At 37.1% G+C, this 27,619-nt stretch overlaps 1 protein-coding gene across 3 annotated transcripts in view; it reads left to right on the top strand.

The window, feature by feature from the left end:
- The window catches only part of LOC306865065 (bone morphogenetic protein 6-like), a 49,563-nt gene that overhangs the window by 6,316 nt on the left and 15,628 nt on the right, over positions 1 to 27,619 (top strand). For all 3 annotated transcript variants that reach the window (XM_079409423.1, XM_079409424.1, XM_079409425.1), the window contains exon 2: positions 25,188 to 25,380. In XM_079409423.1, coding sequence (XP_079265549.1) covers positions 25,188 to 25,380 — 193 coding nt within the window. The remainder of the gene's footprint in view (positions 1 to 25,187; positions 25,381 to 27,619) is intronic.

Raw genomic sequence — 27,619 nt, forward strand, 5'->3', positions numbered from 1 at the left:
AAAAGTAGGTCAGTACACTTAAATCGACTCACAATATGGACTATCTGTAGACATTAAGCTGCAAAAAGACTATTTAAATATGAATTCTGCATGTTCGGCGTGTCTGTGAATGGCACAGACGCGCGGTTTTGACACACACACACACACACACACAGAGAAGTGCGCGACGCTCGCGGTGTTTTCCGCATCTGCCATTTCACTAAATGAGGACGTAAATATATGAACATCATCCCCAGAACTGGTCTGAGAGTTACTTCATGAGCATTTGACTGTTTCGTTTGAGTAAAACGATCGTCATATAAATAGGCTACAGAAACTTAAGAGGTCCTCATGGCAACCCGTCAAAATAAAAGTTCGGTTTATTTATTAAGATACTGTCACATAGGCCAAGATTAGGATGACGGAAATTGGGACATTTCAATAGGCTATTGAACCAAGTGTGCCTATAACAGGCTATTAGTGTTATAGTTTCATTAAAATAGTTGCGGTCTTCTTCACAACTTCTACAATGGAGCTATGAAGACAATTAAATTATTTACACTTATTATATACATTGCGCTTTTTAAATTAATCAATTGATGTGCATTAGATGATGCAGGGCTCGACAGTGCGAGCATTTCACTCGCATTTGCGACTAAAAATAGATGTGTGCGAACTGGAAAATGTATTTAGGAGCACAAGTGCGAATACAAAACAAAATACAAAACAGCCTAACTTATACAGTAGCCTATAACAAACGTATTAATTTATTCTGTTTATTTATGGAAAAATTGCGATGCAGCCTCATATGATTACTTTACACACTTTAAAAAGGCAATGGTTTAATTTAAATGAGCACAGACGAGAAGAAAAGCGGAGCGAGTTAAAGTGAACACAAGACGCGCTGAATGACGCACATTCGCCACTAGAGGGCGCTGCCGCTGCCGTTACCCCGGTAACCCAGTAAACAAATCAGCTGCGCTACTTTCCTAAACCTGTGTAAATAATGTTTCACACTCACAGTCATTTAGATATTTATATTCGCTTTAGTCTTCACAATAGCATAAAATAATTCTTACTTAAAGACTTAATGAGCTATTTATTTTCAAACATTTTTTCTAAGCTAAAACATGGCCCATCCACTGATCTATAATAGAGAACAGTGGGCCTATCTATATATCAACGACTGATTCGTTATTATTGTTCAGTAACACAAGTTCCATTAGTTAACATGAAAAAAACAATGACTGCATTTATTAATAATGCTATCTTAATTTCAACTTTTAATAATACGTTATAAAATCAAAAGTTGTCTTAATATAATTCAATGGAGCTAACATTAACTAACATAGTTGTATTTTTTATTAATCAACATTAACAAAGAATATTAACTACTGCAACAATTAGCTATTGCACATTTTTAGTTAATGTTAACCTGCTTTAACTAATGCAAACAAATGGGACCTTACTTACCTATTGTTCTTTCGTTCATTTGAACAATCTTTTGCACTCTAATCTTGAAACACTTGTTTACTTTATATTTTTATGTATTTTTTATAAAAGTCTTTTAGTAAATTATCTTTAATAAAGTTATTTAACCTTTTAGGAGGACAACACTTTTTTCACTTAGAAATTATATATTGTGATTTAAAAACAAAAACATATACCGTGACAAAAGCTTCAATGATTATTGTGAAAATTTTATACCGACACAGTTTAATAGGATTATAACTAATTACATAATTAGCCTATTAAATAGTGTCTGAAGTAAAATTATTTAAAAACCTTGTGTACTTTCTGTATTCTGATAAATTAAATAATTGTGCTTGTAAATGTCTCTTTGTATCCCCTTATTAAGCTAAAACACCTAATTTGAAAAATTTGCATTGCGGCCCTAAATTTTTTTAATGCGCTCCTAAATTTTTTGACTTAGGAGCACATGTGCTCCTTGGGGAAAAGGTAAGCGTCAAGCCCTGTGATGAATTGAATAGTCCCCTCTTGTAGGTTATGATTTAGTCAACCGAAAATAATTAATGAAGAATTATGAGAGGTTATACTATTACACATACATTTCTAACGTTGTAAATTACTGAAGCCAAATACTTACATTTCCCCAAGCTGTTTAGCTGTAGTATTTAGTGTTCATAGGCTTAATCATGAAGCATACAGTGGCCCCACTTTTAACTCTCTCTTTATATATTACCCTTATTGTAGATGGATGCATGGGGGAAGACAAGAGTAAGAAGTGCAACCAACACTAGGGAAGGCCATTTTTGCAAGAGCCCTTGTTGTTCTTAATTTTGAAATTCATTTTAATTTTTACACCAGACATATATATATATATATATATATATCAGTTCAATATATTGGTTATCGGTCTACTGTGTCTGTAATAATCGGTATCGGCATCGGCCCTGAAAAACACATATCGGTCGACCCCTACTCCAGACCCTTTAGATTCCCAGCTTCATGTTGGTGCTTCTTCTCTTCAGTCCACCTCACTCATTTTCTATAGGGTTCAGGTCAGGGAACAGATATGGCCATAGCAGAAGCTTGGTTTTGTGCTCAGTGACCCATTTTTGTGTTGTTTTTGAGGTTTGTGTTTGGATTATTGTACGGTTGGAAGATCCAAACATGGCCCACTTATTGATTTTTTTATCTGTTGGTATTTGATAGAATTCATGATGCCATGTGTCTAAACAAGATGTCCAGGACCTCCAGCAGAAATATAGGCAAACAACATCACAAATACAGCAGTATATTTCACATGGGGTACTTTTTATCCCTGTCTTCACCAAACCCATCTTGAGTGTTTGCTGCTAAAACTGCTCTTTTTTTTGTTTTGTTTCATCTGACCATAGAAGCAGTCCCATTTGAAGTTCCAGTCGTGTCTGATAACTGAATACTGAAGTTTGTTTTTGGATGAGCTAGGAGAATTTTTCTAGAAACCCTCCCAAACAACATGTAGTGATGTAGGTGGTGTTTGACATTTTTTTTTTAATGTTTTCTGACCCCGAGACTCGACTATTTTCTGCAATTCTCCAGCCGTGGTCCTTGGAGAGTCTTTAGCCACTTAAACTTTCCTTCTCACCGTGCATTAGGACGATATAGACACACATCCTCTTCCAGGCAGTTTCACAAAATTTTATGTTGATTGGAAATTCTTAATTTTTGCCCTGATGGTGGAAATGGGAATTTTCACTGCTCTAGCTCTTTTCTTAAAGCCGCTTCACTAATTTGTGAAGCTAAATTATCTTTTGCTGCACATCAGAAATATATTCTTTGGTTTTTATCATTGTGATGGATGATTAAGGGAATTTGGGCTTTGTTTTCCCTCCTATTTCTAAGAATTTCTAGGGGTGCCAATAATTGTGTCCAACATGTATTTGAGAAAAAACATTTATTTCATAATGATAGTTCCCCCCATTTTAAATTCTTATTATCCAAAGAAAGGTTAGATTTTTGTGATTTTTTTTTAAATAAAAGATCAAATGGCCAGCAGCCATATCACCCTGTAGCCCAAGACCGGTTGCCCACTGAAGCTAAGCAGGGTTGAGCCTGGTCAGTACCTGGATGGGAGACCTCCTGGGAAAACTAGGTTGCTGCTGGAAGAGGTGTTAGTGAGGTCAGCAGGGGGTGCTCACCCTGTGGTCTATGTGGGTCCTAACACCCCAGTATAGTTACGGTGACACTATACTGTAAAAAGCACCGTCCTTCGGATGAGACGTTAAACCGAGGTCCTGACTCTCTGTGGTCATTAAAAATCCCAGGATGTCCTTCGAAAAAGAGTAGGAGTGTATCCTGAGTAGGGGCCAATTTGCCAATTGGCCTTTGACCATCATGGCCTCCTAATCATCCTGATACACTCAATCATCTCCTCTCCACCAATAAGCTGGTGTGTGGTGGGTGTTCTGGCGCACTATGGCTGCCATCGCATCATCCAGGTGGATGCTGCACATTGGTGGTGGTTGAGGAATTCCCCCTCATATGTAAAGCGCTTTGAGTACCCATAAAAGCGCTATATAAATGTAACAAATTATTATTAATTCATTATTAATTAAAGGCTTAACAATGCAGATTAATTTTCACAGCCTTCTTTGATCATATTTACCAAGGGTGCTGATATTTTTGGCCATGACTGTACATATATAAAGTATAATACTTGCACATAAGCCATGCAGACTTTTATATGATGCTTTTTGCAATTTTAGAAGCTTTGGAAATAAGGTTAATCAGTTATTACTTTGTATGGAAATGCTATTATATTACTATACTATTATAAAATATTACAAAATTGCATTGCTAAATGTGCTTATTTGGGATTACACATTCATAATGATGAAGTTTCAGTTTAGTACATTTAAAAATTGTTAACCTTAAATGCAATGCCAAATAACATTAGATCAATTATAATCACATCAAAATAACTGTACTTCTATTTCTTATTGTAAATTTTTTTTATGGTCCCCATGTCTACAGAAAAACTAAATTATATCCTAATTGACAACGTCACGTCATACAAATGGAAGCATGCTACATGCAGATGTTCGCTTGAGCCGAACTTTGACGGATTGAGTTTGAGTGATCTTTGTGACAGATTCAGGAACATTCAGCGTTCTTGATGTTCCTAATTCTCCCAATTCTTCCTGACCAGTCTTGCTCAGTTTATAGAAGGGTAGAGGATGCCCTAAGCTTTTCTTGGCACAGAGAATTTTGAGGAAACTCCCATCTCTTGTTTGCACTGGTAATGTTGTGTATTTGTCTTTTTTTCTGGATAAGGGGGATCTTCCAGTAATCCAGGGAAAATCCATGGGGAAAAAAGCACTCCTGTTTTCTCTCCTTTGGTCCATTATTGCATTTTTCCACCTGGATCTTTTGTGCTCACTCACATTTCCTCCTGTAATTGTCTCATACAAACATATACGCATTTCAAACTCATTCTTTTCCACAGCCCACGTCTTAACTAGAACCCAGCTGTCATTTCCCCACTTAGCAAAGTCAACAGCCACCCAAGAGAGCACAGGTAGGCTTCGCTTTAGGCCTGTAAAATAGTAAAAGTGACCCACACACAGAGTTTTAGGGGGTTTCTCAGGAGCTTAAGGTCTAGACAATCCTAGCTTCTTATAACTATATGAATGCTGTATTTCACAATGCACTTTCATTTCGTTCTTCCGCTCTTAATAATGTCTTTCAGTGTGCTGAGCTCCAAATCTGGGCTGAGCTGTTTGTTTTGCACCACAATGCGTTCCTAAACCCATATTTTATCACATAATTAGTTGACCGCAATCAATCAATTAATTATTTGATGTTGGCTGATTATGCACAACATGAATGACCTCTTCTGAAAGACCGCCTGTGGATCACAGACACAGGAGGGTTGTATCATTTCTAGTCTGCATGTGGGCGTTAACATGGAAATTAAGGAAGGAATTTGAGTTATGCTTTAGCTTCTTAAAGAAGGAAAGGGATTTTCTCAAGGGTGACTCAGCAGACTGATTAGAACTGTTGAAAACACGCAGCAAATGAGACTAATGCCCAGGCACAGATGAAATCTGGAGACATTTTTGCACTCATTTTGGGGAAAATTTGGCAGAATTCTATTATAGGGATATCCTGATTCACAGGATTCATACATTGTTGACTTTAAAGCTGCATTTTTTTGTTGAAAATCACAAATTAAGCCAAAAAAAAAAGTAAATGCATTAAAAAAATCATCATAAATCATGCATAAAAAAGATTTTATCGATAATTATCAATTTTGTGTAATTTGTCTATACATGGTTATGTCACATCTGTAAACAAAGAGAAGGTGGTTCGTTTTTTTGTGCAAATTTACCTCTGTAATGTGATGTATTTTGGAGAAAAATTAATATTTCAATATTCATAAATAACAAAATAATGAAGGACAGTACTTGATTTTGTCAATTGTGAATTGAAAAGTGGTCACTTTGAGGGATATGACATCAGCCAAAAATGAAAAAGTAAAGAGGGAAAATAAGTTATGTTTTAATGCAAGATTATGAAGACAAACATTTTTTTTGTCCTTAAAAAATAGGATCCCTTTTGATTTCAGGTTGACTTTAAGCAGTTTTATGTGAACAAAATAATTTTTTTATTTTAATGAACAAAATAGCTTTTGTTGTTCTTCTCTTTTAGCTTTAGGCCAGATCCCCTCGTTCTCTGAACTAAACATTTTTGGACAGTGATTATCTGACAAGGAATGTGAGTTTTAATCTCAGTTAAACAGACACGCTGAAGTTGATGATTGTGAGGTCAGGAGATAAGCTTTTTCAGGGAACGTCCTCTCAGCTTCAGTCTTAGCTGTGAAGCCCCGATGCTATCTCTGCGTCTCACGCCATAGCCGTCAGCCGGTTCCTGCGATCAGTTCTCTGGAATGTGACGTTCTCTGCAGGTAGCTGCTCTCTTTGACTGAAGCATCTCGTGTTATCAGGGATCATATTGAATAAGGAATAAATAAGGATCTCAGGACAATAAAACTTGCCGTGCAGTGGCCTCTGGGCTGTGAATTTGTCATATAAGAAGGCGTGTGTTAAACTGATGTGAGAAGATACCACAAACCCAACATCTGATTACATGATAAATCACTTGTTGGATGGATCACATCCATGTAGCCACTTAGAAGTCTCACGTCAACATCTGAGTAATTACCCACAGAAGAAAAAAGGGACCACACCACCACCCCCTGCTTATTTCTTTAAGCCAAGTGAGGTATTTTTCTCTTTAGCGTGCTGATGGCCTGACGTCAAACACTCTTAAAGCCAAGGCTTGAACCAAGTCTGTGCTGGAAAGTGAAACGCTCATGCACAAAGTTGGAGATGTGTGGACAGCATAGTGTGACCTCCCTGCTAATCCTCTTGGGTTAACTTTTGACCCCTAGGTGAGGTCAAAGCTGATTCATCACCACTGGGTTCAGATCTACAGGTATGCAGCATTTGTTACCATACAATGTTAAAAAAATAAGGCATTTAAAATGTTTAAGAACAATAAAAAGTAAGGAAAATGTTTCAAATTTATCATAAACATGTCCATGACATAAATAAGTTGTGGGCAGTCGTGGCCTAATGGTTGGAGAGTCAGACTCGTAACCCAAAGGTTGCAAGTTCGAGTCTCAGGTCTGGTAGGAATTGTAGGAATTGCGCTCTCTTACACCCTCAATACCACGACTGAGGTGCCCTTAAGCAAGGCACCCAACCCCCAACTGGTCCCCGGGCACCGCAGCATAAATGGCTGCCCACTGCTCCGGGTGTGTGTTCACGGTGTGTGTGTGTTCACTGCTGTGTGTGTGCACTTTGGATGGGTTAAATGCAGAGCACAAATTTCGTGTATGGGTCACCATACTTGGCCACATGTCACATCACTTCACTTTATAATATTGATGTAATTTGTAGACAAGAATCATTAACAGAGCCATTTTTTTTGGCATATTAGGTATACAAGTAAGATTGAATGTATGCATATTTTAAAATATTATTTGCAAATAGTTCAAATGGATGTTTATTATAAATTTTAGATTTAGAAATGTTTCTTTCTTTTTCTTATTCTCTTAAATCCTTTTAAATGCTTAAATGATTAAATGACTAAATTCATTTTTTATAACATTATATATGTCATTTAACATTCTATCATAAATCAGTTGTCAAATAATAAATGCTACTAGTAAATGCTACTTTCTGCTCCAGCCTCACACTCCTTCGCTGTTAAAAACAAAGTTTTGCACTGGAATTCATGCTTGGCTTCTTGCACTCACACTTACTTTTCTTGATTTGAGTTTGATTTGAAGCTGACAAGATTATGACTGCATGTGATTTGTATGTGATTTTAATGTTATTTGGGGATAATTTTACAATAATAAAGGATGTTTATGTAAAATGCAAAGCATGTGTAGTTATTAGCTTATTCTAAAATGCATAAAATAACATATTTGCGCCTCATTATATGACCAGAATCCACATTAGATTGCAATTGGAAGGTATTACAAACAGTCAATGGTTGTTTACAATGAGTTTTGAGTATAAGTATAGTATTAATGTCATAAAGTGTCATTTGTAGCTTGATGCCAGTTGTAACTGTAATGCATCTCTTACCCAGATGTAATTATATTCCATAATGTATGTTGTCAATACAACTCTAGTAAGATTGTAAGAAAATGTTATGTTATGTTATGTTTTCATAGAAAGAACTTTGGTAATACGTGGGTATAATGTAAATCAGAATCACAGGGATGGCACACTTTTCATTTGACAATGATGTTCTTGTCATCTTTTCTCCCGACAAAATCAAATTAATGGCAACAGTAACAACAAAGAAACAGTGAGGACTTTGCCTCCTCATTCCAGTACACCACTGCACACCACTGGTCTGTTACATATATTACAAGGTGTTCCATCCGCATGAGTGGAAGAATGCAGATGTTCAAGAACTATTAAAAGAACTTAATGTCATGAAAATGATTTAGTTCCTGTGTTTTTAAGCTGATCAACCCAATTCTGGAAGAAACCGAACCTTACTCATATTGTACGCACACTCTCTCCACCCATGACGGAATGTCACCCAGTGCCCTCCATGAGTGAATAGGAAATGTGTGAGCGCTCTAGATTTATGGCTCCACTGTTTTCTTCAGGCAGCAATGAATGTGTTCATTTAATGGTCAGTAGCACAATGAAGTGTCTCGTGGTGTGCTGAATCAGTCATCCAAAGAGGTTACATTGTTATAACTTTTAATAATAAGTGCAAAAAAACATAAGCTGAATATGCTAACCTTGGAAAACATACAAATATATACACACACATCGATTGAGGCTGGCATTCACAGGTGGGGAAATTAAGCAATAGAGTACAAGATGTTGGACTGGTATTAATCAAGTTTGGGATTGGTTAGCATTTATCCTTACAACATGTCCTACCTGGAGTTTCCAGGAGGAAGAAGCCTATGGAAGTGGATGTCAGAGAATACACACAGTCAAAGAGAGAAAGACTTTGGCTGTTGTACTTGCTGCTGTGGAATGCAAGCCACCAATATTTTGACTTCTCCTTTGGAAACAGCTGCGTTTCCTTTTTCAAAGATATTTTTTCCTTATTTATCAGATCCCTTAGGGGAGATCCATCTCTGCTGTCTGACACAGACTTCCTCCTCTAAATCTGTCTCTAGCCAGCTCTGAGCTCACACACACCTGCCGCAGCACACACAGATGGCTCTAACAGGTCTCTCTGCCTGGCATGCTCACACAGACATAGACACACAGGTAGCTACAGTTGTAGGAGACACCGCACACAAAGCCTCAAAACAAACACCAGAGGTATAGTAGTTCGCTGTTCCGACCCCCTAAGTCATGGCCCCCAAAACTCCACCTGTTGTGCCACAATGGCCAGAATTGGTCCCGTAAAGTTTCAAACCCCTAACCCTAATCTTTCAATTTGGGGTGGGCGGTATACCACTGGTGGAAAATTTCTATTTGTTGAATTTTTTCCTATACTGTTCAAACTGGTTTGTACCAGTTTGTAAATTAAAGTGAATGTCATAACATGCAGTTTGTGTAGGTAGCCAGACAAAACAGAGTGGGTTACTTTTGGGCTGAAACAAAGTCTCAGCTTTCAAATTATGCCATTTTTTTTTAAAGAAATTCAAACAATAAATACTGTTTTGTGGCAGATCGCTGTAGTGCTTCACTTCAAGCAGCACGTGAACTAATCATTTCTTCCTCTTTACTAGTTAGAGCACAAAATAAACATGAATGAACATCAAAAGGTATCTAGTTTCAACTGCAGAAAGACGTCAATACACAATTTTTTAAAGTTCAAGTCCACCAACATTAATCTACTCTCCTGTCTGGTTTGTTTGTCTGACAAATTGTCAGATTCGGCTTTATAATCGGTCAGATTGCCTGTCAGTCAAACTCCCAGTGAAGGGTCAGTTGGCTAAGTGATTTTGTTATGTCAAGTAGATGCTTTTTTTCTGATGCAAGGGCCAAAAACTTTGCATGGACTTCCAATTCCAACACTATAGTTACCATAGATATACCAGTCAGAGAAGACTGGACTTGTCAGAATGGATTGTTGCAGTATGGACAATAAATACTATGGAAGTCAATGGGGACCAGCAACTGTTTGGTTACCCACATTCTTCAAAATATGTTCTTTTGTGTTCAGCAGTTGAGGGTGAGTATCACCCTCAATATAATATTTGCACACTCTCTGGAATGTAACATTTCTGTGAGCAAGCTCTGAGACAGAGCGGAACATGCATAAGGAAAGGATAGCAGAGCTAGCAAGTTGCCGTTGTTGCCTATTCTCCAATATTAGAGCTACAGAGGTTGGTATCGCCCCATACAATAAAACTCAATGCACACCTAAAGCATCAAAAATGTGATCGAGTAGTGAGTATTCACATACTGTAAGCAGTTAAAAACAAATAATTGTTTGAATTTTCTTTACTTACACTAGAAAGTCTATTATTACTTTTCACTGTGGAATCAAATTTGGCATCAAGAATTGAGAAATGTAGCTGGTTTCTAAAATGTTGGTATTGTAACAACTATATTTTAGCAAATAATAACACTGCATTTGTCTACTTTAGCCTATTCTGCTCAAGACGAGAAAACAAAAGTGGATGCCAATACAACTATTGGCGTCCAATTTTCCATTGTTATGTAATTATCTTAATAAAGAGTGGCTTAGTTTTCTGAAACTCAAAATTAGACAGAGGTTGTTTATATTTTGGATAGAAATATAAATAAGTGCAAGCATCTTTGTTGTATTACTTTGTTGTACAGTATTTCACTCTAGAAATACTGTTAGCATATCTCTTTTGTGAGGTTCCCAAAGCACAAAGTACCATTAGTCTATCCCAAAATGTTTTGTCAGCTGTTCTCATGGATTATGCCTTTATTAATGTTTCTATATGCCGAAAAGAAGGAAAGAATGGGAATGTTTATTTTCCAGACCATTTCCTCCATTTTATGGAATTTCCTCCTTATACAAAAAAGACATTATAATATTTGTTGACAGGTCGTTGGCTTGTGTCGGCACTCAAGTGAAAATGGATTAAAGGCAGCACAGCTGACTCTTGTAATGTCTGTTTCCCTTTACCACATATGCAGAACCTAAAGTCCACATTCTCCTACACAAAGCAAGTTAACCTGACTTTGTGCCTGAACTGATGAAAACACACACACACACACACACAATTCCTCTCTGTTCAGTATAATTCTGCTACTGACATGCAGGTATGGCTATCTGACTGTGGCCATTCACCATGGAGATGATATGCTTCAGATAGTTGGCACTGGTTACAGAGATGAAGAGATTGAAAGACATCAGAGATCTTTTAACAGTCGCAATTATCACAAATTACTGCTATTCTTTAAGTATCCTGCAAATACAGAGCAATGCAGACAGATTTCATTTCGTGCCGTCTAAAATGTCAGATCAGTCCAATGAAGATTTGGTCCAACATACTATAAAAATACATTTTCATAAAGGTCAGTACCACAAAATAAAACTGACAGGGTGATTTAATGCAAAATAAACCAGACAGTCCCTGATGTGAAGCAGAGAAAATATTACAAGGCAACTTTCCAAATAATAAAAATAATAAATGCACATGAAATATTGATTTGAGTGTAAATTATTTTATTATGTGAGAATAAAGAGAGTGTGAAGTGATTTGAGAGATATGAAACTAGGACAGCTATGCAGGACTATTACTTGCTTGGGACAACAGTCAGTTATACCACTGACCAATCAGAATCCAGTATTCCAAAGAGACGTTTAATGATCTTAACCATTATCAGTTAATGGGCTCCAATTTGAAATATATTTTGTATATTGAACATGAGATACAATATATTGTTACAATGCTTTAAGATCCTTTTGCCTTTTGTATGTTTATGTACCACTTACTGCAACTTAATGTAATCCATCATGAGGTTTCTGAATGTAATAACATGATTGCCTTTAACATAAAATCTAGTAAGTTTGTAACATTGTATAACTACAGTTAAAAGAGCATGATCTCTTTCCTACTGTTCACACCAAACGATGGATCTTTATGACCGTGTCATCTATTGTCTGCCATAAACTATTGCACCTCTTTCTGACCTCTGCTCAGAGCTCTGACTCCTGTAGTTGTGTCTTTGATGCTTTGCGTGGGTCAGAGACTTAGATCATGGTGGTAGGAAATACCCAGGGAATGCTGTGTCAAACCCCTGCCATCTCCCAGCTTCCTGAATACAAAACCCCATGTGCTAGAAAAGGCTGTTTTAAACCAATTATAGGCTTTTCTAGTTCAAAATTATATCTTTGAAAATAATAGGTAGAGATAATCGGTTTTACAACCCCCCCCCCCCCCCCCCCCCCCACCACCACCACATAAGACCACCGTTACAGCCCCCCCCCCCCAAAAAAAATAAAAAATAAACAAAAACCTTTACTGAAGCAACTATACCATTTAGCTTGCTTCTGTAGGTCTTTAAACACTTTTAAGCATTGTTGCTCAGGACTTATACAAATGCAGTGCTGTACCAGGTGAGCTAAAGAGCAAGTTTACTTCATAACCATACTTACTTTACTTACTTTTGTCATTTAGCAGACGCTTTTGTCCAAAGCGACTTACAAATAAGAAAAAGTAACTAAAACTAAAAAGTTACAACTCTATAAATACTATCTACCCACATATTTAAGAAAATAAAGAAATTAAATAAAATTAACACATGCATATAACAACAACATTTCAATAATAAACATATCAATGAAAAAATTAAATAAAAAGCTACTACTATCCCTTGCCGGTTTCCCTGCCCGGTGGAGTCGCACGGTAGAGTCGATGGTCTTTACACTCTTTGGTCTTCACACTAAGAGGGCTTCACACGACGACTGCCACGACCGCTGCCGCGGTATAATAACCTTTATTATACCAAACCAACAAATGATCATTTCAATTCAGCTGGACCCACTTTCCTGTTTATCAACTACAAATGGCCAAGCAAGTGCACACACTGACAAGATACACGATACAGTACGAGACCAAACGCGATTTCAGCAACTCTCATCCTAGTAAACAAAATAAGCGTTTCCTAGCAACGGCAAATGCGCTAAACACTGAGACAAGTAAATACACTTACGAGCTGATTTTAAACTTCCGCTGATAGACTGCTTCTCTTAAAGACCACTTCATTACACTGCCTTCTGCTGGCGCTTGAACCCACTTTCCTGTTTATCAACTACAAATGGCCAAGCAAGTGCACACACTGACAAGATACACGATACAGACATACATATGGAGTTTGTTATGTGATGCAAAAGTGAATAGGTATTCATTTAAAAATCATGCTCTAGCGTAAAAGTGTTTTGAGCTCATTGTATAGTATTGCGCAAGGAACTGTGTAAAAATAAATTGGTAATTGGTAATCAAAAATGAATAATCTGCTCCAGTAATCATAATTTGTGTGAAAAAGAGTTAAAGTTGATAACATTTTACTGCCTCATTGTTCATTTCAGTTGGAAACTGCATGTATGTTTAATTGTGTATTTTGGAGTTTAGCAAAAAATGGGGCACGTTTTTTCCAGTGAGCCCATGTTGGAAATGTGACAGCTTCCCATGCCAACAAACTGCCAGAACTGATTTACTGGCATTTCTAACAACTTCTGTTCACACATGATCTCTAAATGGTAAAATGCTGTACATTTTCTTCAAAAGGCTATAAGTCTGTCTGCTTGTCCGTCTATGGAAATGCCACCACATAAACCTGTATTGGTTGACTTGAGTCGTCCCAAAACATAGAGCAAAAACAAAAGACAAAGACAGACAAATGAAGGGAAAACACAAAAGAGCATTCACCATCACAGTTTTACCTTTACAATTTTTGACTTTTAATTTCAGTTTCTCTCAGAATATCCCATAAATACTTAATTTATCAGAGACAAGCAGTGAGTCAGTTTGTGATTGGTTGTTGCTAAACACCTTGCACTTTTTGATACTATATTCCTGTGAAACCACAATGCAGTGTGAACTCCGTTCTAGAGCAGGCTTTCATAACCCCAGGGTTATAAGATGTTTGGTTAAAGGAGTTTTGTTGGGTTTGGTTGATTGTTATAAAATATCATTTACGTTTTTAAGAGCATCAAAAACAAGTGCAATCGTACAGATGGCAAGCGAGTCGCGGTAGCTTTTCATTACAGAAGCTGGAACAATTAGATTGTGGGGGAAGAGAATGTGAACGGGGATTCTGAAGATAATTACATAAACACAGATGGATTCTTCACATGCCTGGCTTCACAGCACATTTTTATTGGTTAAACTGAAGGAGACAGCTTTCAAATCATCTAGTTCTCAATGTTTCATGTGCTGCAGAGATGCAGGAAATAATTGCAGGCTTTGTGTATGGTCAACATTTTTTCTCACAAGTTTGTGGTGACGATTTTGGATTGGGAAGAATAATTAAAAAGCTTTAGATATAAATTATGCCTTAATACTTAACAGAAACTTGTTGGTAGTGACTTGTTTTGCACCAAAGTGCTACATTTATAAAGCAGATACTTGAAATATGTATATAATGTATATAATATACATTGCAAGCCTACATATACAATATTGTATACTCTGTGTACACTGTAGAGAACGTTAAATAAAAATTTTTGTAAAATTGTTGTCAAAATTGCTTTTATAAAATGTTTGAATCACAGGGAGAACGGGTCATTGTCAGAATTCCCTGTGCAAACCATTACATTGGTTGATATCAGCATAATCCTTCTCCCACATAGCTCTTCCTGCTATGGCGTGTGATGATTTGTCTAACTTCTTTGTTCAGAAAGTTATCGATATTAGAATGTAGATTTGCCTGTTTTTTAACTCTCTATCTACTATCTAGTCTTTTTCAAAGATAATTGGTCAGTTGAAATTATCGGCCCAAGCCTATTGACATTAGTACTGTAAATAAAAGTCTTACATTAGGAGTAGTTCCTGCAAGTTTTAAACATGCAATCAAATTTAGATCCGAGTGTTTTATCAAACTACCGTCCCATTTCTAAATTAACTTTTTTATCTAAGGTCCTAGAAAAGGCTGTTTTAAATCAATTACAAGGCTTTTCTAGTTCAAAACTGTATATTTGAAAAGTTTCAATCTGGATTTAAAGCAAACCACAGCACAGAGTTCAAAGTATTAAATGACATTTGAACTCCAGTTGACTCGATCTAAGTGCAGCATTCGATACTATTGAGCACAATATCCTTATTACTCATTTAGAAAAGACTGTGGGTATCCAATTTCTAATCTATTTCTAATAGGACCTTTTCAGTTAATATCAGTCAATCTTATTCTAAATCTGCTCCATTGAATTGTGGTGTTCCCCAAGGTTCAATTCTTGGTCAAATCTTGTTCTGTATATGCTGCCCTTGGGTTCTATGTTTCAATGGCATGGAGTTTCTTTTCATTGTTTTTCTGACGATACTCAGGTGTATCTACCTTTACGGAAACAGGACAAGAGGACAATTACATCTCTACTAATTTGTCTGCATGAAGTTAAACTATGGATGTCAGCAATTTTTTTAAACTTAAATGAAAGTAAGACAGATGTAATTTTGTTTGGAAACCCTGAGTCTCAAGTCCTCTCTGATTTGGGGAACTTGGCTCCTTTCTGTAAATCGGTTGTTAAAAATCTTGGGGTTCAGTTTGATGTCTCTCTGAAATTTGATAAACAGATCAACTCTGTGGTTAAGTCTTGTTTCTTTCATTTGAGATTACTAGCTAAAGTAAAACCGTTTCTGTCAACCAGCAATTTTGTAAAGCTTATTCATACCTTTATTTTTGTAAGTCTGGACTACTGTAATTCTCTATATGCAGGTGCGAGCCAATCTCTGTTAAGTCGCTTACAACGAGTGCAGAATGCTGCTGCTAGATTATTGATGGGTGTTCGTAAACACCAGCATATAACACCTATTTTAGCTACTTTACATTGGCTTCCAGTTCACTACAGGGTCGATTTTAAACTACTTATCTTAGTATATAAAGTCTTATGCAATCTGGCACCCTCTTATTTAATTGATGTTTTACATGTACACAAACTTCAAAGGAATCTAAGGTCAAGATCAAACCAGATGATTTTAGACGTCCCTAGGACAAGATTAAAACTGAGTGATGACCGGGCATTTTCAGTGGTGGCCCCAAAGCTTTGGAATAGCTTGCCTTTATATCTTATTTTTACCTACATTGGTTTCTTGTAGGTAAAGAAACCTAAAGTGTCTCTCCTTCTTTTCTAAGATGTTTGTTTTGCTTGCTTATTTACTACTCTTTTTCTTCCTGTGATGTTGGTCTCATTTTTATTAGTTGCTATTATACAGCACATTGGTCAACGCTTTGTTGTTTTAATTGTGCCCTATAAATAAATAAAACAAACAAACAATTAAATCAATATTAAAATGATCATGTTGCTTAACACCTGTATTTCTATCAGTAAAGTTTATACTAACAAATAGATTTTAAGTCATTTAGGCTGATATTACAGTTTTACAGTTGGGAGATGTTCAATATACAGTCACCATCCCATGATGGTTGTAACATTGTCATTATATTTTAGCCATAGGATGAGTAAATAAACACCAAATTTTCATTTTTGGGTGAACATTTCCTTTAACTTTGCAGCCTTATGTCTCTCATGGGACAAAGAGGATAAAGTAAGTACGTTTCCTTTAACTTTGGAGGAAGCAGTACTACAGTCAAGACTCCTACAGAAAGTTGTCTTTAGCATCTTCTGTTCATAGAACAAAACCTCTGGAATATTGTTTAAAATTATGTGTAGGATTAACATGAACAATATTGTAGCGCCCCCTTTGGTTTTGGGGGAAGTGGATGTGGTGAGGAAAATGGAAATGAGCTTTTGTTTTTCTTAGAGGTTGTGGGCAGGGAGGAAAAAGTCAAGATGTGGTGAGCGAATCAAATGCAAATGACCACCGGACTACTTCAGGGGATGTGATGGAAAACATTTAAAGTGCGACTCGCATTTGACCACGGACCACACTGAAGCCTGACTGTCCAGCCCATGCAGCTGTATGCCACTTCATCTGGCTATATATACTATATATATATATATATATATATATATATATATATATATATATATATACATATATACAGTATATATATATATATATATATATATATATATATAAAGAGAGAGAGAGAGAGAGAGAGAGAGAGAGAGAGAGAGAGAGAGAGCCCTCCAAAAGTATTGGAACAGTAAAGACAAAATTGCTCTGTTGGCTGTGGAGTCAAGACATTTGCAAATATGATTAAAAGATGAATATGAGATTTTGAATATGACATTTTATTATTAGCCGTTTCAACACATACATGTTTTACCAAATAAAAAGAACAGCACTTTTAGGGTTCATCCCACTCATTGATGTGAGCATAAGTTGAACGTAAGGCAGATGTAAAAGATTAAAAGCGATTAATTATTTGCAGATCCCTTGCGCACAATCACAGCAGTGAGTCTGTGACCTATAGACATCACCAGACTCTTGGTCTCATCCTTTGAAATACTTTTCCCAGCCTTTAATGCAGCCATTTCCAATTGTTGCTTGTTTTGGGGAGTTTCTGCCTTTACTCTCCCCTTCAGCTGGTGAAATTCATGTTCAATCGGATTTAAATCTGGAGATTGACTTGGGCAATCTAAGACTTTCCATTTCTTTGCCCTTATAAAGTCCTTGACTGAACTGGCAGGGTGTTTTGGGTCATTGTCCTGATGCTATATGAAGCACTTCCCAATGAATCTGGTGGCATTTTCTTGAATATTGGTAGGCAAGATGGTTTTGTACCCTTCCAAATTCATTCTGCTACTGTCATCATACATTAAGTCATCAGTAAAGTTGAGAGGGCCTGTTCCAGAGGCAGCCATGCATGCTCATGCCATGACACCACCTCCACCATGCTTTACAGATGAGGCTGTATGCTTGGGATCATTTGCAGTTCCCTTTTTTTTTCTCCAGATTTTTGCTTTCCCATCACTTTGATAAAGGTTAATCTTTGGTCCATAAACACAGTTCCAAACTCTTCTGGCTCACCTTTGTGCTTTTTTGCAAACTCTAATCTTACCTTTCTATTTTTGGTGCTGGTCAGAGGTTTGCATCTTGCTGTGTAGCATCTGTAATTCTGTGTCAAAGTCTCCTGAGGACAGTAGATTGTCAGAGCATCACCCCAGCTTTCTGGAAGTTGTTGGTGATTTTACAGACATGTCTTTTAGCGTTCATTTTCACAGCTTTTATGATTTGTCTGTCATCAACTACTGTTGTTTTCTCAGCCGATCAGGTAGTTGTTGGTTGCTGGTGGTTTCCAAACTCTTGATTTCTCCATGCCCTTTGTTTTTGATATAGCTTTTAGCATCCAAATCACTTGCTTTTCTCTCAAAGTCAGCTCCCTCATCTTCATCCTGGTTTGTGTGTGTCATCATCTAATGCAAGTTTCAGAATGCAGAAGTAATGGATATAACTGATTCGACACACTTCCTGCTTTTAATATCTGAAGAATTAATGCAACAGGACACAGCTGATCACTTACAAAGACCTGTGAGGCAACTGTTCCAATACTTATGCTCACATCAGATAGGGGGATGCAACTATAAAAGTGCTGAACTTCTTAGCTGGTCAAACATCTATGTGTTGAATCACCCAATAATAAAGTGTGACATTCTGTAGTTTTGTCTCATATTAATCTTTTAGTCATATTTGTAAATGAATTGACTCCACAGCCAACAGAGCAATTTACTGTTCCAATACTTTTGGAGGGCACTGATATAGTGGCCTCCAAAGTATTGGAACAGTAAAGACAAAATTATAATTATATATATATATAAACACAATGTGTGTGTGTACATTTCTGCATGTTTTGAAGGTTTTCTATATCTTCTCTGTAGGTCACAGCCCACTCAATTTTGTCCTGTGTGGGCTAATGACAATAGCACAGAAGGAAAAAAAACAGATGTTACAAAAACAGATGAACAATGGAGAATCAGCCCTAATTGGGCAGTCGTGGCCTAATAGATAGAGAGTCAGACTTGTAACCTGAAGGTTGTGGGTTCGAGTCTCAGGTCCAGCAGGGATTGTAGGTGGGGGTGTGACAACCAGCACTCTCTCCACCGTCGATACCACGACTGAGGTGAGACCCTTGAGCAAGGCACCGAGCCTCCAACTGCTCCCCGGGCACCATTGGCTGTCCAAGTGTATGTTCATTACTGTGTGTACACTTGGATGGGTTAAATGCAGAGCACAAATTCCGAGTATGGGTCACCATACTTGGCCACACACCACTTCCCTTTAACATAATTAGAACAGCACAGAGCTTTATCCATTTTATACTGTTAGTACTTTTGCAAATGATAAACTGAAATTCCTACATTTTTAACAAAATTCATATTTTAACAAAATCGAATAAATTCAGTTATGTACTGTATATTGGGGTGTTTATGTTAACTTTGTCTCATTCTAGGGTGTGTTTCCCTTTAAACATGCTACTTAACCACCGTAGGAGGGATCATTGGAGAAATTAACTAGCACCTCAGTGATTTGAAATAGATTGGTTTAATAATATATAGGATTGTTAAAGACATCACACACAGGTGGTGGAGTAATAACTTATTATTATTATTATTATTATTATTAATCGATTCAAGATTGCAATTAATGTCATATTGTTATAGTTCATTTACACAAACAACAGAAAGCCATTCATTTTTTGTCACGTTAACATGCAATATGTAATTAGTGTACGCTTTACTCCTGTATGTGGTTTCTTCAGTCAGCAGTTTTCTCCACTATGTAATTTCTCTGAGATGCTGCAGTAACAAAACCATTTCAAAGACTCAAGGGCTTCAATGAACTGTGATCACATCCATACTATTCAAATGAATGAAGTTTGGAATAGTTTCTAATCATCACAGGATGATGGTTCATGGCCATCCTACCAAAATCACTTCACGAGGTGTAATATAAGATACAATATTATCTAGGAATTAACAAAGAACTGCAGAGCAACATTCAAAGTTCTCTTACACCTTGGCTATGGTGTACATCACTCTATCATCAGAAAGACACTGGGCAAAAGTAGGATCTATGACAGAATACTGCGGCAGTGTGGACAAAAATAACGTGTAATGGACAAATGAATCAAAAGTGGAACTTGCCTAAAATGTCATATTTTTAGTGAATATATATTTTTCCACTTTAAAGGATTCATACAGAATTCATATAATTTTGCTTAGCATTTTGAATAAATCATTTCTAAATGTATGTCCCTATCCCTGGATCTGTCATCACATCCCTGTCCTCTTTTTCCTTTTAATGTGTGGGTGAAAAGTATCTGTGAAGATGATGAAGAACGCCAACACAATGAAAGCCACTCAAGACTTTCCACTTTGTCTCTCTTAAATGTCTCTTGCTCAAACAACCCTTTGCACTTTCACATTTTTATTTAGTATGTGGCCACACAGTTATTGTTGTGGTTCCTTTCTGGGTCTGTCCTCTGAAAAACCACATCAGTCATATCAGACCATATGGGCTCTGTGGTTTTGGTTGTGTTTCTTACTGTTGATGCCAAGTCCTTGATATAAGTATAATCGTCTTGTGAGCCTCATTTTTTCCATTATCCTCTCAAAAAGGCAACAGCATTTGCAGAGGACACAATTACAACTCCTGAGCAGTTGGGGCCTTTGCAAATTTCCGCTTTCATAATGGTAATACAGGCAATGAAATCTTATGAAAAGAATGGCATTGACAGAGTATATGTTCTGCCACAGCCTCATGGGTAGTCTGATTTCACTCATCATATTGTTTTTTTAACAAATGTAAGAAGGCCATTTCTAGACCAGTGGCCCTCGATACTGTGTGTGCGGATGACCTTTAATATATCTGTCATCTCGGATGTTTTTTGCTACTGAGAGATAGACTTTTTGGATCCACCTGTGGAAGTTGTTAATGAAGAAGTCTCAGCAGCACGTGAAACAGCCACGTTCAAACCTGATGTGCTGATGTGAAAAACATCACAAACGGGGCCTCTGGAAATTGCTTTCAGTATGAATTACTCAGGCATATTGTGAGTGAGAAAAAAACATCACCAGTTAAACCATCACCATGTGAACCCTAAAGCTGGAACTGCACTAAAGCAAACTCTCTCTCTACTCTTCTTTCTCTTCATTTTTGGTAGTAAGCCCTCACTACTGGTTAGAAGTCCCACTCGATGCTGCCAGTACACTATTTCGTACTTTGCAGGTGGGTTCTCCAAGGTTAGTCTGTCAATTAGAGCAGAGTATGTAGCACAAGGACAGGGTGTCCCTCAGGGATCCGTCTTAGGCCCTTTGAGGTTTTCTCAAGAGGCTCAGTTTTAATTCGTAACGCATGTGTCAGGACAGCAGAGGAGTGTAACTCCCTATTGGAAGACCACAGATCAGAAAAGTTGCTCCCTTGTGATGTTGGAGAACTTTAAACAGCTACTGTAATTCACCAAACAAAAAAAGGGGGTAGTCTTCACATTACCCCAATACCCTTGTTGATCACTAATTCATTCCTCTGTTCCACGATTTAGTTAACTCCATAACTTTCTTTTCCTCTTCACAAGTAGGCAGGGCTTAGATGGAAGTGTGTGTTCCTCACCTAGGGAAGCATGGAAATACAATCAGAGCAGGACACTTCACCCTGGGCCCACAAGTGGGGCATCCGGCTGGACTAGTACTTATGGCAAGAAATACAGCCCATGGGTCGTTCGTAGGAAAGGGCGGAAGGGTTGTCTGTGACGTGGGGGAAGAGCAGCACGGCAGAATGACAAAGCTGTCGTCTGATGAGAAAACACACTCTGGTCATAGTTTCCTTTTTCTGTAAGAGTGGCTGCTAGCACTTGAAACTGTGGAGAAATTAATTGCCATGATGTCCTTTGCTGTGGGAACAACTTGAATAAATAAAGAATTAGAATTCTACCAGAAATAGTGAATCATTACTACAGCACATGTTCTGCACATCTGGATGCTCTGTGAAGTGGTGCTGTAATGTAAAGGCATATGTATAGACCATATGGGTGAATTAGGTCAGTCAATTATAGGTTTATTGAGTGTACATAGCTTACCATATCTTTGTAATGTTTAGGTATGTGTCAAAAGAGACCATGTTACCATGTAGGTCTTTCACTAATATTGTGTCATACCTATAGACCTATCTGACTAAATATTATTATTATTTCAAAGTATTGTAAAAAAACAAAAACAAAAATCCAAGTCTCCAAGTCTCTTTTCACATTGTACTTTTGCATCTAAATAGCAGTAAGTTTGCACCATCAACATGAGTACTGGCTTAGCAGTAGCTTCTTGTCACTATAATTAGGCAATGACTCAGGAGTACAAGTCAGTATTATTGAAATATTTGTCCTTCTGGATTTAGCACCAAATGTTTACACACACAGAACAAGACTTGAGTTTGTCTGCCATGGATGCACTGCAATAGATGCAAAGAATTAAAGTTTCTGAAAGCAGAGAAACTATGAGAACTATGAGAAATATAGTGATAAGAATAAGTTAGTGAACTCTTTGAAAATATCTGAATTTCTGCATTGATTAGTCATAAAATGTGGCCTGGTTAATTTACTCCTATACACAATCTGATGTAAGTAATAACACACTTTTCATGGAATCTTAATGAATACATTAAGCAATCATTCACAGTGCAGGGTGGAGAAATTAAGTGAGCCACTTAACCCTAATTTGTAGATTCTCGTTTAGCAGCAAATATTCCACCAAATGTTTTCAGTAGCTGCTTTATTGCATTAAGTAGCTGGTCTATTGACCAATTTTGGACCATTCCTTCCCACAAATCTGTCTGTTTATTAGTATTGTTTGGTTGTCTTGATAATAGAGCCCTCTTTAGGTTAAGGCACAGCTTCTCAATTGGCCTGAGGTCTGGATTCACATATTTTCTTTTATTTGTGTGTTTGCCTCATTGTTTTATTGCATCACCTAGCCTCTATAATGATTTGCTGTCCTGACATTCTCCTGTAAAATGTATTTATACACTTAAGAATTCATTGTTGTTTCAATGACTATGAAGTGCTCAGACCCTGAGGCAGCAAAGCAGTGCTAAACCATGATGCTCCCTCCACCGTGCTTCAAGTTGGGAAGAGGTTTTTGTGTTGGTGTGTGCACTGCCCTTTTCCTCTAAACAAAGCATTGTGCATTTTTGTGCCTCAACTGTCCACAGAACTTTTTCCAAGAACCGTTGTGGAACATCCAGGTAATCTTAGGCAAACATGAGACATGTCTCAGTATTTTTTTAGACAGCAGTGTTTATGCATCTGGCTTTATGTAGTGTTCATGAACACTATTCTTATTCAGTGTTTTTTCTGATATTATTGTGTAGTATTAATATTGTGTAGAATTTTCTGGAGGTCTTTTGCTGCTATCCTTGTTTTTGTCCTCACCTCTTTCAGGATTGCCCATATCATTTATTTATTTATCTTTTTTATACATTTCCAGACAAGGCATCTTTAGCAATGTCTTGTGCAATGCTTTTTTAGCCTTTTCCAGCTTTGTGCGTCACTCTGATGTGTTTTTAAGGTTCAGTACTAGCTTTTGGGATTTGAAGCATGGTTCACACTAGCTTTTCTTGAGAAGATCATATTTGTCAGTGTATGCCTTTATTTAAAGGGCAGGGATCTATTCAACTCACACTTCCTATCTCATCTCCTTAATTGACTCCCATTAGCTTTTGTAGAAATTGTAACACAGAGGTTCAGCCTGCCTTGTCTATGATCACTTAAATTTTCAATATTTTAAAAAGCACAACAGTTTGTGTGTAGTTAGTTAAGTCAGATTGTATTCATTTTTAAAGGGGCCTATTATGCCCCTTTTTACTAGATGTAAAATAAGTCTCTGGTGTCCCCAGAGAGTATATCTGAAGTTTTAGCTCAATATACCCCACAGATACATTTTTACAGCTTGTTAAAATTGACACTTTTAGGGTATAAGCCAAAATGCGCTGTTTTGAGTATGTTGCTTTAAATGCTAGTGAGCTCCGGGAGAAGAGGGCGGAGCTTCAAGAGCTCCAGCTCCGCATTAGCACTGCTAGCCTTTACAAATAAACATTCCACTATTAATACAAGCCTGTTATCTTTACAGAAAACATACTCGGTTTCAAAGTCAGTCATCTGATTATACTGTGCATAATAAATTTGCGTTTATGAATTACACAGACAGGGAGCACGGCGGGATAAAAAAAAACAGCTTAGTTGGTCATGCTATCACAAACTTTATAAGTCCTACTTCTGATTATGAGCTCGACAACTTCAAGCGATCGACTCACATTGCTTTCATACGCAACTTTTAACTAATGTTACCACATTCCTATTAACGATCATTCTGGCAGCACTTGAATGCAGCATCAGTGAAAATACGCAAGAGACAATGATAGCTTCAGTGCCAAGAAGCTCTTTCAGAAAGGCAACTTGGAAAACAAACGCATGATACTTACTTTGTCTGGAGCTGACGTTCGTGCAGGAAGCGTTGGTATTAATTCCTAAACATATTGGGGACGTTACCGATTTTTTCCGGGGTATTTCCTTCGAAAATGAAATTTATCCACAGTGTTCTTGGCTCAGATGGGGGGAGATTATGGCGACTCCTATGTTCATTAGTGCATCCCAAAATACAACTCTTGTAAAGCCTCTTTGGCGCTGACATTTATAAATAACTCCAGTAATGGCGGACCGCAGCTCCTCACTCAGGGCTGTGTTTATGCTAATAGGGCAGATAGCGTCACAAATGGCCGGGACTTTTTCCCCTCGGTGACGTGCACAGAGGGAGAATCTGAAACAGCTCGTTCTGAGAGACTGTTTATGATTTATTGGTTTTATAAAAAAATGAGTTGGTGGATTTTTACCATTATAGGCTGGTTGTTTTCACACACTGCGGCCACACAACTGTGTTCAAACAGCTTATAAAAGTGATTTTTGCATAATAGGTCCCCTTTAATGTGTGACTTAGATGAAGATCAAACAACATTTTATGAGTAATCGGTGCATGAATCCAAATATTTCCAAAAGTCTCACAAACCACTGTATAGTCAATGTGACCTAGAGTATCCAAAAATGCAAATTATACATCAATAGTGGTTCGTCAAGCACACTAAAACATATAATTGTCCTTTTGTGTTTGTCTTTGGACAGTGGAAAATGACAGAGAGCTGTCTCCACAGAGAAGACACCATAAAGAGTTCAAATTCAACATGTCCCAGATTCCAGAGGGAGAGGCCATCACAGCTGCAGAATTCAGGATCTACAAGGAGTGTGTGACCAGGGCCTTCCGCAATGAGACATTCCTACTTAGCGTGTTCCAGGTGGTTGGGGAACATCCAGAAAGGTAAATGAGCAGTAAAATTTAAAAATATTATACTACTACTAAATACGGACATTTATGTGCTAGTATAGTTGATTAGTATAGTCAAATATCTGTAAAAAATAAATAAATAAATAAATAATAATAATTACCCAAGTAATCATGCAGTGATCTCTTTCAAAAACATGCATTAAGCACAACTAGAATTAAGTTACTAAATTAAACCAGTCAAGTTTATTAAGTTTGGTCTTCCCACTTCACTGAAATGAACTAACTCAGATTTACTATTCAAATGTTATTGTTTGGAAACAGTGATTCTTTCTGTAATTATGTTTAGTGCCACTAGTGCAATGATTTCATCTTTAAATAATGCACAGGAGTTAACAGTATAGAGGTGTAATATGTACCGAAAACATATTGAACTGTGACTTCAAAACTGAGGTTTGTACCGAACCGTCAATTTTGTGTACCGTTACACCCCCAGTAAATATGATCAAATTTAAGTACAATTATACTGCAATTGTGAAAATATTTTTTAGTTGGTGCATGATTTTTAAGCTGAGTAATTGACTGTTTTAAATCAAGCCCAGGCGTCCATCACTAAACACAGCAGAGGTTGTCTAACATGTACTTTATATAGACTAAAGCCATGACCATGATGAACAACTGAAATAGCTCTAGTTTGGCGTCTAAAAAAGAACCCACCAACACATGTCAAACATTGACTTTGTGGGTGGTGGGAGGGATATCTCCTTGAGAAAGGCAGATGGTGTGACTGGTAAAGTGTCCAAAACTCACCAATAAGATATGACTATTTTTTTTTTCATTATTATTATTTAACAGAAAAAGGCACCAAATAATACATTTGGTAACAAAACTAAGGCTAGAGCCAAAATCTCTGGCCCAATGAGCTACATGTTTCTCTCCCAAATAGTTTCTAATGTTTATCACGAAGTGTTCATTTGGTGTACATCCTGAGTTGAACAATGGACATACTGTTTTTCCACAAACCTGCAGTGGGAGTCTTTTATTTTTAGTCATATCTTGAGATTATGCATCGCCAGTCATTGTATCACAAAAAGGTGCAAATTATAGCGTGCTTTGTGGCATTTCCCTGCATGCCACTTTCTGCATGTAAATCCCAAATGCTGTGTGGCTTGCAAAATGTATTTGCTTACAAACAGATTAATTTGCAGACTTGTCAAGTTGTAACAGCATAATTACTGTGTTTATGGTTTGTGATCTTTAAAAAACACATTGGTTGAGGGAATGCGGTATAGCTAAGCTAAGCGGATACACAAGATGGCTGAGAGAAACTTCTGAAGTGTGTAAGCCTTTAATCCATGAAGCAAAAAATAACTTGGTTATGGAGGTGGTGCAGAGGGGCTGTACGTATATCTGGCTGAATTTAGCCCATGTGGCAAGACGATTTGACCTAACTCAGCAGCATAGTGAACCTCAAGTCACCAAGCTTCACATGGCCTTAAATGTAAAGAAATAATAATATGTAAGAACATTTTCCAAGTGGTTGGACTTTAATTTTTTCTCTGGACCTTTATAATATGACATTCGTGTTTAATTTCTACACCACTAGAAATAATGACTATTTCCAAACATTCCCTATCTTCCATTGTTTGGGTATGTCTGAAATTGATTGCTAGTATACTGCCATATTCTACAGTTGTTTTAACAAAGTGTAGGAAACAGTATGCAAAAAAAATAAAAGTAAGTTTACAATACCTTGAGAACTTTTTTGTGAAAAGCACACTGTTAATGGAAATCACCTAACATTGGAAAACTGCTAATACAAACCACGGACAATGTATTGCAAAAAACTTGGAATATTATAAGAAAGTTTGTATTTACATGTATATGTGGCACTTTTATTCAAAGCAGATTTGAATGCTTCATTATATTGGGAAAAAACAGGTTTTGGAGAAATCTGAGATGCATTTTTAAACACTGTCAGTTGTATTTATTTTGAAATCACAGCATAGATCACGTTTTGTTTTCATGACAATCCATCAATACCCCATGAAAAATCCAGCTTGCCATGACTGTAGAGTTATTACTTTTCTGTTTGTATATATTCTAATCCCTGGTTGTTTTCATGTACATCTGGCCTCTGTGAAAAACCCTCCCAAGCCATATGTGAAGACGGTCCTGTATGCATGCAATGGCAGCGTGAAGCTATTAAACTATAGGTCCATTTTAACAGCAGCCAATGACAGAGGCAATAGAAGCGATTTATGTAACCAAAAAA

Source organism: Barbus barbus (genome assembly GCF_936440315.1).
Source record: "Barbus barbus genome assembly, chromosome: 46".
Classification (NCBI taxonomy): domain Eukaryota; kingdom Metazoa; phylum Chordata; class Actinopteri; order Cypriniformes; family Cyprinidae; genus Barbus; species Barbus barbus.